This window comes from Phycodurus eques, chromosome 19, assembly GCF_024500275.1.
Source record: "Phycodurus eques isolate BA_2022a chromosome 19, UOR_Pequ_1.1, whole genome shotgun sequence".
In the NCBI taxonomy this organism is placed as follows: Eukaryota; Metazoa; Chordata; class Actinopteri; order Syngnathiformes; family Syngnathidae; genus Phycodurus; species Phycodurus eques.
The window spans coordinates 10,443,731-10,459,627 of record NC_084543.1 but is presented as its reverse complement, the minus strand read 5'-3'; the positions used below and the strand labels follow the sequence as shown (position 1 = coordinate 10,459,627).

Here is a 15,897-nt window from a genome sequence, read left to right as displayed (position 1 = left end):
CCGAGAAAGGGAACAGGAAAGGGGTACGGCGAACGGGAGAACCAAGGTGGGAGAAAAGTGAGGAAGGTGTTAACTGGAGTCTTCCTCTCAAAATCCTTGCTCCTACCATATCCCGCCGTGCCTTTCCTCATCCTGGGATTCACACACGCACATGACGCACACTGATGTCCCGTCTGCACAATCTCTTGACCCGCAGTTAAGAATGCTACACAAGCACACGCATATATTTAGCGAGTGACAACACACACTTGCAAGGACGCTTAAGTTCGACAGGTACCACGAGGTCTGACATCGGATTGTCAGGAAAGGTGTCGACGTAGGGGATGGAGTGTCGGGAGTTACCGCTGGATGGCGGCTGGAAGCCCAGGTGAGTGCGCGCGCACACACACACAACCACAGTAGACCAGTGTTTCTCAACCTTTATTGGGCCAAGGCAAACATTTTACATCAGAAGAAATCTCACGGTGCAATCACGACCAAAGCAATTATCGCAAAAGTGGATAGACAGGTGCATTATGTACCTTCTGCCTTCTAGTGGAAGAGCATTTCATTGTTTTGCCTGTCACTATAAATCACTAGCGTAGCTAGATGAACAAAACACATTTGGACCAATTAAGAGAAACTGAATAATTTCTGGTTGGTAATCACTACCGTAGACACTCAATCTGTCACACATCAGTTGAGGAATTCAAACCCAAGTGAGGTGGAACGTGCTCACAATTAGACATTTCCATCCCCAGCGTCATGGATTACAAATGAATGACATGGTCACACTGTTTCACGCTGGTAACCGTTGCGTCACTCTGCTCATTGATTTGTAGCTACCAACAGCCCTCATTTTTCTCCATCACTGTCGACACTCAATATATATAAATAGAAGTATCACATTGCACTAGATGCACTCTTATGCCCACCACACGCAGATGGTTAAAAAAGGCAAATCTAGTCAAAATAGAAGCAAACGTCTAATGTGAGTACTGTATTTAGAGTTTGAAGGAAAGAGTTATCTGAGTGGAGCAGTTGCATCTATATCATTTTTGCCAGTGGGCTGATGTGTATAAGTCACTTCAGTGCAGGAAGTTCATCATTGTGGAGTTGATTTGTTTTGAGTTCCGTGCGATGAAAAATGAAATGGTTGGCAGTTTAACGTCGCTCATCTGTCTTGTATAGGTGGTTCAAATTTGGTAACACTAAGACAAGATTGCTTGCAGGAGTTTGCTTTTGGAAGACCCCCGGAACTGTCCAAAATGACCTAAAAGGGCTGCTTCAAACCAAAATGGCTAACTTCCTCTGTCTTTTCAGGCATGCCTTCTTGAGATGTTTTTGTGGGTCTGATCACGACAGACATGTCGACTAAATTTTTCGCTACTAAGTCAAACAGACTTCAGGGGCTCGATTAAAGAAATTGCTAGTTGAGTTCTTAGAGTTGCATGTTTTACAGCGACTCATCAAAACGTTGCCTCCATGCTCTGCCAACATGCAGTGACAAAAACTAAAATGTTAACTGTTCAGTATACGTCATTCAAATTCGGTAGCTATCAGGCAAAACCTCCAGTACAAGTTTGTAGTTGAAGGGAATGGCCAAAATTAACCTAAAATGGAAGACTTTTCAACCACAAGTTCTTGAGAATTTCTTGTGTGCTAATGATGGACATGCCTATCGAATTTCATATCTGCCTGTGAATATTCTCATTCATCCAGGTGATATCATTCTCAGGGCATTGAATCGATCGCAACTGGACAGTTTTATGGCTGTCCCTGAAGACGTTTTTCCTCTCATCCAAGCAGGCTTCAACAGTTCATGCAGCAAGGCTTAGTTAGGACAAATGTCATACCACTAATTTAAACCGGCTTCAGGGGTTGAATTACCCCAAAATTCCAGCAAGGGCTAACCGAGCCATTTTATTTATTTATTTTTTCATTTTTTTTATGCTGATAAATCTTTTATCCTGTGATTTACGTAAATTAGTATCGAACAGGTTGGTGTAAGGATTATGAGAGGGTCCTTTCGTCCCTGGCCCCAAAAACCTTGATTAAAGTGTTATTAAACAGGGTTTTCTGACATATCCAAGTTGTATTATTTGATCTTTTTGTACTACTGTACATTGTACTTTACACGGTTTAAATCCAAGTCTAAACTCGTCGAAAGCAGGAATGAATGAATCCCAATAAGATTTATGCGTCTGTAAGAATGACAGCAGAACTCTTAGTGTCAATTTTCTTTTGAGTGTCAGGAAGGCAATTGTCCCCTCAAAGTCACTCATCTTGCGCATCTGACAACGATTTCCTGTAAAGCTGTCAAATCGTCTCGAGCGGCCCCCCCCACGCAGAAAGGTGTGAGGGCGGGGCTGTGGGGGGAATACTGCAGCAGCCGCTTAAATGCTAATTGTGATAAATGCGCGTGGCAACAGACGTGTCTCCGTAATAAGCTCGGCGGTTGGGCGGCGACACGCTCTGGCGTATTCGAATTGTGGGATAGTTGCTAGCGCTAACGAGCGTATGGCCATGGGAAGGATGAGTTGGTCGACTAAGTTGTCACCGTTGTCATACAGTATTTGTTAAAGGGATATTAACTCAACCTAGTAACACAGCAAAAGTACCAGTTAAAGCTTAAAAGCCTCGAAATCATCATCAAACTTTGACGTCATGCTCCCCATACATTAGATGGTGTAGGCAAAAAAAGTTTCGCAATTTAGCGTGGGCCATTTCTGTAGTACACCTGCCTCCATTTGGGGGCTCAGTTGGACGAATGTCCTCATAGGAGCTCATCAAAGTTCCATCCCTGGAATTGACCAAAATGGCCGAGTTTCTGCTCAGTTTCAGGCATGGGTTCTTTAGAATTTTTCGTGCATGCTTTTATGATAAACGTATCCACCTAAATTCATGTCCATCGGTGAAACTGACGGCGGGGGCTGATTTTTGTTTCGAACTTAAAACTACTGAGTGAGTTTTAAAATGGTTTCTGTTCACCATGAAATAAAACCTTCTGCAGTTGAAATGACAATTTTAAACTAGACGTCTCTTACAGTGTATGTCCAGTCATCTACTGTCTGTGGTACAATCGGACATTTTTGTTTGCAATGTTGTGATTTCCATGTAAATTCTTGCAGTGAAGCTGCACTCATCTCCCACCAAGTCGTTAAGTGGTTGAGCCAATTTAAGAGAGAAATATGTCGATATGTATTTTATGAACAAATGGAAAAAGTTAATAGAAAATTGCCATTCATTTCATGTAATAATAACAATAATTATTACTGTCATTATTATTATTAATAACAATAATGTTAAATTCTTGTATTCATTATATATTTTTCAAGTTAATCACCGGATTAATCGGTTATCAGAATTTTTTTCTGCAAAATATCGGAATCAGAATTGGCCTTAAAAAAATTCCTATTGGTCAGGCCCTAGTTTATACTACAGTTATCTGTTAATTCTACAGAGAAATGTCTTTTATATATATATATATATATATATATATATATATATATATACATAATTGTACAGTAAAACTGAACTGAATGATCACGTAAGTAAATATTACTGTACATTTTTTTTTAATATATACATTTCTTTTCTGTCATGATTTTAGCGTTTTTTTTATTTTTTTTTTTATAAATTTGTCATTTTTACAGCTAATTCTTTCTGGCGGATACTCAAAAGCTAAAAGGTACGGTCCGCACACCACACGTTGATAAATCTCTGTTGACGATGACGATGGTGGTGCTTATCCCGTCAAGTAGATCCTCTGCGCTCATTTCCTCTGCCTAGCCTCCAGGGACTCAGCATGAGGACTCCATCACATCGCAGCTTAGCGCGTAAACGACTTGACTGCTGTGTAGTGCTGCGGCGTGCAGTGTGTGTCCCCCACGAGGCGCTAACAGAACACGTCTGCCAGCATTTCCCTCCAACAGGTTGTCATGACGTAAGAACAGAGGCTGGAAAGGCCACACAGACCTCGTGGAGCTCAATTACTAGAATTCTATGTTTTATGGCACGTTATCAAACTTCAGCGCCATGTTCTGCATGTAACCAATCGTGAAAGTTTAAATGCCTCACAATTTAGTGGCGCACAGCTGTCTTGGTACATGGAGTTCAAATTTGGTAGATATCAGACAAAATCTCTTGGACCAATTTGAAAGAACCCTTCGAAATGGCCAAATGAAATGGCAGCTTCAAACCATAAATGGCTTCCTTTCTGTGTCTTCTTGGGATGGCTTCTTGAGACTTTTTTTGTGCTTTCACTCATGATAGACGTGCCTCACAAATTTCATGCGGCTAAATTTTCAAAAACTTCCAGCGGAGGCCACTAGGCCATCTTTTGCTAGTAAAACACCAATAGATCTTGCCCATCCTCACCTCACACCTCGTACCTCGCATTCACCCATTCACGCACACATTTACATGCCAATAGGTGGCTACTTCCATGCAAGGCGCTGCCAGATCCACAATTGGAAGCAATTTGGGGTTCAGTGTCTTGCCCAAAGACATTTCAAAAGCGGACAGTTGGAGACAGGATTCGAACAGCCGGCCCTTCGGTCGGCTCTGCCAGCCGTCCCACACCTTAAAACCACAATGGCTGAGCTCTCTTAAGTTTTACAGCATGACTTCTTGAGACTTTTTTTGTGGGTCTCCCCATGACAGACATGCCTACCAAATTTTATGTTACTCAATGGAACTGGCTCCAGGGGGTGAATTTTCAAAAACATCCGGCGGAAGCCACTAGGCCATATTTTGCTATTAAAGCACTAATAGATCTTAACAACAGTTGTGCTACAAAAGGCCATCGAATGTGCTTTGTTTGCATCAGATTAAACGTGCACAATGCTGCAATTTTTGTGTTGTTCGACAAGCGCACACACACACACACACACTAGTAATCTGCAGGGTTGTCTTTCTAGTTTATTCCTTGCGGGAAAGAGGAGACATTTTACAAATGCAGCGTACAAGGTTTTATGCACGTAGCCATAAACTATCTAATGCAATGTTTCCAAACCTTTATTGAACCAAGGCACATATTTTACATTTGAAATATCTTACGGCACACCACCAAGCAAAAATATCCCAAAAGTTATGTCCAGTGGTACCTTGGGATATGAGTTTTATTTGTTCTGTGACCACACTCATAACTCAAAACACTCATCTCTCAAATCATTTTTCACCATTGAAATGAATGGAAATGACAACCTATTCCAGCCCCCCCCCCCAAAATAAATGTTTTAAATGTTTTATAGTAAGAAAAATACCACTTTATGACTTCATAAAAACTTACAATAATGACATAATGAAATAGAATGTAAAGAATTAAACAGCTCTTGCCACATTGTTTGTGTTGCTTCAATTCAATGGACATTGTGTTGCTCCTTCCAGTGTGTGTGTGTGGCCACCTGGGGCAGTATAATACAGACATACGTGGAGATGGTCAGAACTCCTCAGTAAGATGCAGCAATATTAGTCATTCTTCGCAGAGGATAAAGAATATATGCCTGTGAGTATTGTTTTATCTGTCTACATGTGTTGCTCCACCATTTGTGTTGAAATATCCGTGTCCTAAATGTTAGAAGACTGCGACACCGATGCTGTTTGCTAGCCCATCTATGGCATTTTGCATTGTTTGTAAGCATTATGCTAAGTAGACTTTCGTTTTTTTTTAAAATACACAATATGTAATTATCTTTGTGTTATGTTTACTTTGACAGTAAACTTCAACTGGCTGTGACAACGGCTTGAAGCCTCGTATCAAAAATGTTGCTTCCAAGTAAAGCAAAAAAAATAAATCAACAACAACAACAAAAAAACATAAATCGGGTCAGTTGTATCTCAAGGCCCCATTGCATACTGTAGTAATGATGATCTCATGTCAATTTACTTATAAATGTATTCATCGTGAAATCTGCGCCTGTTTAGTTGGACACAGAGCTATTGTTCTGTTAAATGAATGGCAACAGGTTGATACACAGATTAATTGTACCTTCTGCTGTCTAGCGGAAGAACATTAAATTGTTCTGCCTGTCACTGTACATCACTGACATAGAAAGATAAACAAAGATCCATTATTTGTAGTAAAGAATCATTTTTGGGGGGCCAACTAAGTGAAATGTGATCATTTCACACACTACTGGTTGTGAATCACTGATCTAATCATAAGTAGCATAAAAGTAGCAGAAAAGTAGCGTAAAATCAATTTAGTGTGTAAAACAAAAAACTAAAGGCTCTTTCTCTTTCCATTTTTTCCAAGCATGATCCTTGAGAGCCGATCTCGCAGCTAATAACCGTCGCTTTGTTTTTCGCACTGTGCACCTCAAAGCCCGTGAGCATCAAAACCTTATTAAGATGAATGATTGATAGCCCGCCAACAGTAGCGAGGACGCGCTTAACCCGCTCTGGTGTTGCTTTGAATGAAAGCGGGGATGTGTTGTTAATTATCCGAGAGGTCTCTGATGGCCGTGGACGTTGCCGACACTTCGGTGGACTATCAAAGATGTCGACGCCAAGTCTTTATTGGCTATGAGAGGGCCCACCTGCACTATATTAAAGAGCTGTGCTATATCAAAGCTATTGATTCGCTCAGGATAGAGCTTCAAAAGACTTTCGATTAAAGAGCATGTTAATGTGTCATGTGACCAGTGGTCACCAATGGCAGTTTAAATACAGGGTGATTCATTTCCATCAAGCATGGTCCATACATCCATTCATTTTCTCACTACCGCTTATCCTCATTAGGGTCGTGGATGAGCTGGAGCCTATCCCATCTGACAGGTACACCCTGAATCAGTGGCGGGCCGTACATTTGGTACCTAGGCCTCCAGGAGGGATCGACCCGACATAATCCACTTTTTAATACCATTACCCCCACTATCACTAAAGAAAGAATACTATACAAAAACATAATATAACACCACTCAACTTTTCCACATAAATCAGATGGAGCAGTTCAGAGTCAACATTTATTAATTAATAACATAAAAAGATTTAAATACAATACATCATACCAGGGATGCTGATTATTGAATGTACATTCATTTGTGCAGCTTGCTATAGATGTGTTTTGCAAGTCAGAGGTGGCTGTAACAAGTCTTGCTCTGTCCAACCAACCATCTTGTTCTTTCGGTCACGACCCACAGCTCGTGACCATAGGTGAGGGTACAAACGTAGATCGACCGGTAAATCGAGAGCTTCGCCTTTCGGCTTAGCTCCTTCTTTACCACAACGGACCGATACAAAGTTCGCATCATTGCAGACGCTGCACCGATCCGCCTGTCGATCTCCGGTTCCATTCTTCCCTCACTCGTGAACCCCAAGATACTTGAACTCCTCCACTTGGGGCAGGATCTCATCCCTCGAATCCCAATTAGCACTACTTACAAATTCCCTTTGAAAAAAAATGCATTTCTAGTTAGTTAATCTTTGACACACAAAATCATCTACCAATCCATTAATTCTATCTATTCTATCTATCCTGCTTGTCCTCATTAGGGTCACAGTTGAGCTGGAGAATGTGAGTCAGGGTACACACTGGTCACCAGTCAATCGCAGACCACATACTGTTGAGATAAACAACCGTTCACACTCACATTTAAGCTTATGGACAATTTTAGTCTTAAATTAACCTGACCTAGATGTTTTTGGGATGTGGCTGGAAGACAGAGTACCCGCAGAAAACCCACTGAAACACAGGGAAAACATGCAAACACTACACAGGAAGGCTCAGTACGGTACACTTAAAAAACAAAAACCTACTTCTTTTTGGCACCCGTTGCAGTACCAAGGTTGGTGGTTGGCTAACTAAAGGGTGGAGCTAGACACCGCAGTACCAATTGGTGGATGGAGAACGGTCAGGGCAAAACCACAACTCATCTCGTGTATGTCTTTATAACAAGCAAGGTGAGAACCTAACACTAACGACCTTAAAGAGTTTAGCCCGGGGCTCGTGAAGGTTAATTTGTTCCACTCGGAGTGCTTTCCCTGGGAGTCCTTTCACGTCAGTTCAGTTGGAATTGTTAACATTCATGAGGAAAGCACCACTTGATTGGCCCGTCGACAACTGAGCCCCAACGCCGACCTCGTGAATATTTAATGAGCCCCTGTCTTGCATAGCCAATGTCAAGTCAAAGGTATGGGAGTAAACGCCTCTGGATTGTAGAGTTGCTTTTATGTAATTAACGATGTCACATTCAAATGTTTTGACAGTTGATTTGTACGATGTAGTATTGTCGATGTAGGTTAGCGATGCAACGTATGGTTAACTTGTAGGGGTGGGACAAAATGTCTATCGAAATGTGGGAGATGCAAAAGATGGAGGACATGATGCGAGTATACAGAGTTTGAAGGCAATTTCTGTAATCTAACACATTTCTGCCAGTAGGAGGGATCCATGTATCTCTTCACGGTGGGAGCTTCATCATACAACCACAATTCCAATGAAGTTGGGATTTTTATTAAACATAAATAAAAACAGAATACAATGATTTGCAACTCATGTTCAACCTATATTTAATTGAATAGACTATAAAGACAAGATATTTAATGTTCAAACTGATAAACTTGATTGTTTTTAGCAAATAATCATGAACTTAGAATTTTATGGCTGCAACACGTTCCAAAAAGCTGGGCCAGGGTCATGTTTACCACTGTGTTACATCATCTTTTCTTTTAACAACATTTAATAAACGTTTGGGAACTGAGGACACTTATTGGTGAAGCTTTGTAGGTGGAATTCTTTCCCATTCTTGCTTGATGTACAGCTTCAGCTGTTCAACAGTCCGGGATCTCCGTTGTCGTATTTTACGCTTTATAATGTGTCACACATTTTAAATGGGAGACAGGTCTGGACTGCAGGCAGGCCAGTCTAGTACCCGCACTCTTATACTACAAAGCCACGCTGTTGTAAGACGTGCAGAATGTGGTTTGTCATTGTCTTGCTGAAATAAGCAGGGGCGTCCATGAAAAAGACGTTGCTTGGATGGCAGCATATGTTTCTCCAAAACCTGTATGTACCTTTCAGCATTAATGGTGCCTTCACAGGTGTAAGTTACCCATGCCATTGGCACTAACACAGCCCCATATCATCACATATGCTGGCTTTTGAACTTTGCATCCATAGCAGTCCGGATGGTTCTTTTCCTCTTTGGCCCGGAGGACACGACGTCCACAATTTCCAAAAACAATTTGAAATGTGGACTCGTCGGACCATAGAACACTTTTCGCGCATTTGATGCGCATTCCTCAACTTTCTCAGTCTTTTTTGCCACATGTCCCAGCTTTTTTGGAACGTGTTGCAGCCATAAAATTCTAAGTTAATGATTATTTGCTAAAAACAATAAAGTTTATCAGTTTGAACATTAAATATCTTGTCTTTGTAGAGTATTCAATTAAATATAGGTTGAACGTGATTTGCAAATTATTGTATTCTGTTTTTATTTATGTTTAACACAACGTCCCAACTTCATTGGAATTGGGGTTGTAGTTTATGTGTTGTTGGCAATCTGATAACATTTCCAAGGAGGAGTTCATTTTTGTAAGTGCCCTTAAAATGGCTGCCTACAACCAAAACGGCAGCCTTCCTGGGACTTTTCATGCATGGCTTCTTTGTGTGTCTACTCATGATAGCCATGCCTTCTAAATTTCATGTTTTTGAGTAAAACAGGCTTTGGGGGCCACATTTTCCTTAGCATCTAGAGGGTGTTACCGATCCAATTTCTGGGGGTCACACTCTTTTTATAGTATTCCTTGGTACCCGTTCTCACTCTCTTGCTCACACAGTTCTCCAAATAACAGGCAAAATGTGCTTGCATTAAGGCTGTTTTTTTACTCCCAATTGAAGTTTCGTGTCATACTGACACACTAAACTAAAAAGAATTAAACATTGTATATTTAAACACCAAAATGTTCAACAAAACTATATCATTTTGCCAAACAAAAATCTGCTATCCTAATGCTAAGATATAATGCATAAAGGCATAGATTGGCTAATTGAAATTAGCATAGATGGTACACTAATTATAAACCTTCAAACAACTGCTACTTTACCACACACTGCGTAACAACACACACAAACAGAGCATACAATAGTCACAGGGATTTATTCTTAACTACACATCTCTTCCGGTAGACCTCAGTGCTGTGGTACTACTATACTCAAGTTGTGCAATTATAAATTCAGACTTGGCTGCATATCGTACAAACACATTTTAAGAAATTATCGAATAAAAATTTGGGAATGATGACGTGCAATGTAGCAGGGAAACCTGAAGTTGGTCAATGGTGTCACACAAATGTAATCCTGCTGATCGAGGATCAACGACCCGCCACTCTGGCTCGTCTGTCACCCGTGTAGACGCGTGGCGTTGGAGTAGTGATTACCGCCATGAGACCGGGGGCAGGATTAAGGCAGATTACATGTGCCAACACACACTGATAGACACACATATACACATTTGCAATTTGGGTTGTAGAAATATTTTGTTACTGCTACTTAAGTAGATTTTTCAGGTATCAGTACTTTACTGAAGTATTTAATTTTCTGATGACTTTTTTGTTTTACTCTTGACATTTGAAAACATATATACTATATCTGTACTTACTACTCTTTTCTTTTTCAAAATAGGCTTGTTCCTTTTTTTTTTTTAGCACCCACAGATGATGATATGATGTATAAAAGATAGATTAATTGAGAGCTGTTAAATCCTCCGCGGCTTTGTTTTTGATTGATTGACTGAAATCTTTTGAGACTTGTAAGGTGGAACATGAGCCAGAGAGCATCAACAACAATGACACAACAGATTCAGGGAAGTTATTCCTCAACCATGGCCTTATTTAAAGCTGTGGTTATTTTTATGTATGTATACTTTTCCATGCTAGCTAGCTTTTGTTTTTCTCAGTACAAGCACTATGTAGTTGTTGTTGTGAGTTATCATGATGGGTATTGTGTAGTTGTTAGAAAAAAAAATCCTTATCACTATTAACTTGTATTTAAGTACGTTTCGGTCTGTACTTTCACTCAAGTAGAGGAGTTGAATCGGTACATCTACAAGTCTTTTTTTTTTAAAAGTGTTTTTACTTCAACTCAAGTACAGCGTGTGAATATTTTTACCATCTCTGATTTTTCCACAAGAATCTAAAATCAGAGATAATAAATACTCTCATACAAAAGGGCAGGGACATGACAAAAGCCATTGTACTATCTACACAGGAAGTAGGGTGCCAACATGGCCGCTTCCAGGGGAAACCCTGCACCTTCTCCCTGGCCCCCGCTCTTCCTCGTCCTGCTTATTGCATCCCCGGGAACCCTCCATGCCCGACCCCTCCTCCTACACTCGTCCATCAACGTGGCGGTGGTGTTCAGCGGCTCCAGCTACCAAAGCGAGGTGCGAGGCCGGCTGAGCGGTGAGAACTTTGTAGACCTGCCTGTGGTGGTGAGCCCCGTGACGGTGCTGGTCAACGACACTAACCCGCGTGACCTGCTCACGCGCCTCTGTGACACCATGGCGACGGAGAGGCTGCACGGCGTGGTGTTTGAGGACGACGTCGGATCGGGTGCCAGTGCACAGGTGAGATTTGACAATTTTGGTCATGTGACGCTGAGTGAATAGAGCTGCATTTTTGTGGCGAGACGTCGGATGACGCTGACACACAGCGCACATGCGCAATTATGTCGAAACACAAATGGTTTGGAGCTTGATTTAAAAATAAATAAATAAGCTTTGGGTTATTGGTGGTCATGGAGGAAAAATATTCAACAAACTTTGGCCTCATGCTCTGCACACACATAATGACCCAAACTCAAACGGTTTCCATTTTAGCCTCACGCCTCAGTCTTGTACAATTTATGTGGTTCAGATTTACCTCTAATCAGACTAAAGCTCTAGGAGTAGTTAGTTTTTTGTCAAAATCACCCTTATATTGTAGTTTCAAACTAAGATGGCAGACTTTCTGTGTCTTTTCAGGCATGACTATTGATACTTTTTTATGGGTCTACTCATTATAGACATCCATACTGAATGTAATGTTCCTAAGGGAAACTGGCTTTGGGTTATGAATTTTTAGAAGAGTCAAGGGGAGGTTTGAGCCCATTATTGGTGGTCAACGTAGCAATTTAAAGAGCCAACAAACATTGGTTGCATGCTCAGCCCACAAACAATGACCAAAACTCAAATGGTTCAGTTTAGCCTCACTCCTCTGTCTAGTGTATGTTTTCAAATTCAATTCCAATCGGACAAAAGCTCTAAGGAATAGTAACTTAAATTGTTCCTTTAAACTAAAATGGCGGCCTGCCCTTTGGGTTTTTACAGCTACTCATGATAAACTTGACCACTGAATTTCATCTTGAAGTGAAAAAAACTTCTGGGGTTGAATTTCCCAAATGATTCTGCAAGCTGCTATCGGGCCATTTTTATTTTGTAATGTTGTTTTTTAGCATTACTTATCACGACAGAACAAAATGTTTCAGCGAAGAGAAGCTCAGAGAGCTGTCAAATATTTGGGAATAAGAGGTTATTTCAGTTTGAAATGCGCCATTGCTGTTTACAATTGTAACGCGACAAGAGCTTGCTAAAATGGAAAGAGTCCGCATTAAAGCACATCAGCCTTTGTCAGCTCCTTTTATCCAAGTTAAATGTTGTAAAACGAAATCCTCCATACGCTCTCCTTACCATCTGTTTTACCGAAATGCGAAACAATCCCTGTTTGCTGCCTTTTACTGGTGCACTGTAACTTTTATTTGTCATTAATCAGCCGATATAAGTCAGTCTTTATATAGCGCTGTGGAGGACAGTGGCATTGAGGGAATTGATACACGGCCGAGATTCATTGACACAATTTAGAATGAGACTTTTTTTGGGTGGGGGGGGGGGGCGGGGTCTTCAGGTGGCTGAGGTGGCGCAAATCCTGGACTTCCTATCAACGCAGACGGCTTTGCCCATCGTGGGCGTCAGCGGCGGCTCAGCGGTGGTCATCCCATACAAGGTAGGCTAGCACGCTTGGTGAGGTAAAGTGCCGTTTAGGTTTCTTATTTAGCAAACCGTTTTGACAGTGTTAAATGAATTTCAGTCAAATTTGCTTTTTATTTTTTTTTTATAGAATTGTCATCTCTTCCAGCCTTGAATGAATCTAAATTGTCAAAGCTACACACAAAAAATGACATTTGCTTTGAACAACAAAAAAATTGCATATTTGTTCTGATCAAGAAAAAAATGTTCCTTTGAAAACCATTATAAATTAATGCAGTACATTATTTCAATTAGGGCTTATTTCAAAGTAGGGCTTTAAGCCAAGGTTGGGCTTTTAAACGAGAGTTTCGTGCCAGGGTTAAGTCTAATTTAGCTTTTCAAACAAGGGTTAGACTTGCAAAATGCAATTCAGGGTTTCACGCCGGTGTTAAGGGTTTGAAAGAGGGTTTCAAGCCATGGTTCGGTTTCCAAATTAGGTTTTCAAGCCAGAGTTATGCTTTCGAAGTAGGGTTTCAAGTCTGGCTTGGGGTTTGATACGAGTTTCCAGGTTTCAAGCGTGGGATAATGTTTTAAAATCAGGGTTTCTGGCCTTTAAGGTTTCAAATTAGGGTTTGTTAGACTGGTTTAGGGTTTCAGACTTGGGTTGGGGTTTCAAATTAAGATTTCAAGCCAATGTCAGGGTTTCAATTTAGGTTTTATAGCCTGGTTTAGGGATTCTTGAAATTTGGTTCAGCGTTTCAAGCAACCTTTTACTGGTTTTCGCAAGGGTGCCTCACTACTGAAATGAGAAGGGTGAGAGGCTATTGTGGTGAATGACGGTGTGTATACAAAATTAGATTGTGTGTGTTTGTGTGTGCGCGTTTCATCTCCAAGTCAATGAATGGTTAAAATCCTCCAAATATCATCTTCTAACGAGATCCAGCAAATCCGCCTTGAATGCGAGTGTTAATGAAGCTGTGTGGTGGTTTAAGGCGCCTCTTCAGTCAGAGGCTTGCGTGCCAACAGTTTGTGGGCAGCCTTTGACCTCATTCAGCTGCTCTAATGTGCGGATGTTTGAAGAAGAAGAATGATGAGGAGAAGGACGAGGCACTGGGAGGGGGAAAACAACGATGAAGGAGCTATCATCAGTCATCTGCGAGCATGTGATCATTTAAAGGTGGATGAAGGCGAGAGACCTGACACAATGTTCAAGTCTTTTATTGTTCTTGCTCTGCTTTTAGGGGGAAGCGACTCTTCATCTCCTCACACGTCTTCATTTCATTGTGTAAGCGCCATCATCAACACCTTATATTTTTAGCATGAGTTCCCACATGTAGACACACACAAACACTCAGACACACATTAATAGCATACAGTGGAAGAAGTAGTCTTTAATTGAGTCCCACAGAATCATTGTCTTTCTTCAAGACAAGGATTACGGTTTAAAACTCAGGCTAGTATTTCAAATTAGGGTTTCAACCCTGGGTTAGGGTATCCAACCCGAGAGTTTCAAAGAATGGTTTCAAGTCGAGGTGTCTCTTTTCAAGGCTAACACTAAACCATAAACCGAGGTTCCGCTGTAGGTCTCCAAGCCTTGGTTAGGGTTTTGTGTTTCAAATTAGGGTTGAAGTTTCAAAGTAGGTTTTAAATCTGCTGATTACGCATTAAAACAATTTTAGATCAATAAATGTCATCCAGATGGCCAACTTGCCAAGCACAGAATGTTGTAGTTGGATCGTAGGAATCGACACGATACATCAATGTAGTGGATAAATCGTTACACCCCTATTAGGTGGTCAGTTCCACTTTGTTCCCATCCGCTGAAATGAAAAAGTATTTTGTTAATCTCGAAATCAGGATTATGCCAGATTGGGGAATGGGGAAAACATAATTGGTCCTCGCTGGGATTCCGTTGCCGCCAGGCTTTCCACCAGGCAGACAAGGTGGATGCGATTATCAGGTTCTTGAAAGTGACAAACGGCATTTGCGGTTTGTGCTGATGAACAGAAGGTCTGAAAGCTCGGTGCTATTAAAGTTTATCTGTTCTCATTCTAATCAAGATTGATGCTCTTTATTAGGGTACTATATTTTAATGTTGGTCATGCTGGTGGTACTTAGAGAACTTGGTATTTTTTAGGTGGTACTTGGTGTAAGAAGTTTAAGAACCACTGTTCTATACACCTCTAATATATGATATCTACATGGCTTTTAATATTCCATACACCTCTAATGTATGACATTTACATGGCTTTTAATATTCTATACACCTCCAATGTATGACATTTACATGGCATTTTATATTCTATACACCTCTAATGTATGATGGTATTTAATGGTGTAGCTACGTACCTCAGAGCTTTTCCCTCCTTGCCCACGTATAAATGCCTCTTGTGTGTTGAATTCAATTAAGAGCGCGTCTGCTCGCCCCCTTTTTTTGTCTGAGCTGCAGGACCCCATTAAAAGCCTTAATGAGACCCTTCAGGAGGCTTTGGCTACCCCGCAGCTCTTATCCGTCACCCGCAAAACTCCCAAAACACAACTTTTTTTCACCCCTTATCCATTTAGCAGAAAGGCTTTGTAACATCCGTTCACTATTCAAATGTCTTTTTAGGAATGAACGGAAAAAGAGGCTGTTTGACACAATAGTGCAGGTGGAAGGGCTGATTCTGCCCGCCTCAATGGCGGTTGATTATCAATATGTGCAATGACGAACATCTTTGATGGGTAAAAGAAGCGGCAGCCGCACCCCAGCCCTCCATCCGCTACCCACCCCGCACTGGGTCGCCAAACAACAGAGACGGAAGGCGGGAGAGGAAGTCTAATGAGTCCGTGTTAAGCCCTTTGTTTATGCAACTAATGTATGTGTGTTTGGACTGCATCCAGATGTAGAGTGCATCATTCGAATTACGAATCCTTGAATACTCACCAGACACTTCATTAGATATGCCTGAACAATCTAATATGATCTATT

General features: G+C 41.1%; 1 protein-coding gene across 1 annotated transcript in view; it reads left to right on the top strand.

Annotated features, from left to right (window-relative positions):
* Positions 1-235: 235 nt before the first annotated feature.
* The window catches only part of LOC133417764 (glutamate receptor ionotropic, NMDA 2C-like), a 50,774-nt gene continuing 35,112 nt past the window's right edge, over positions 236-15,897 (top strand). The window contains exons 1-3 of the mRNA XM_061705851.1: positions 236-367; positions 11,192-11,549; positions 12,865-12,963. Coding sequence (XP_061561835.1) covers positions 11,208-11,549; positions 12,865-12,963 — 441 coding nt within the window. The 5' untranslated portion in view covers positions 236-367; positions 11,192-11,207. The remainder of the gene's footprint in view (positions 368-11,191; positions 11,550-12,864; positions 12,964-15,897) is intronic.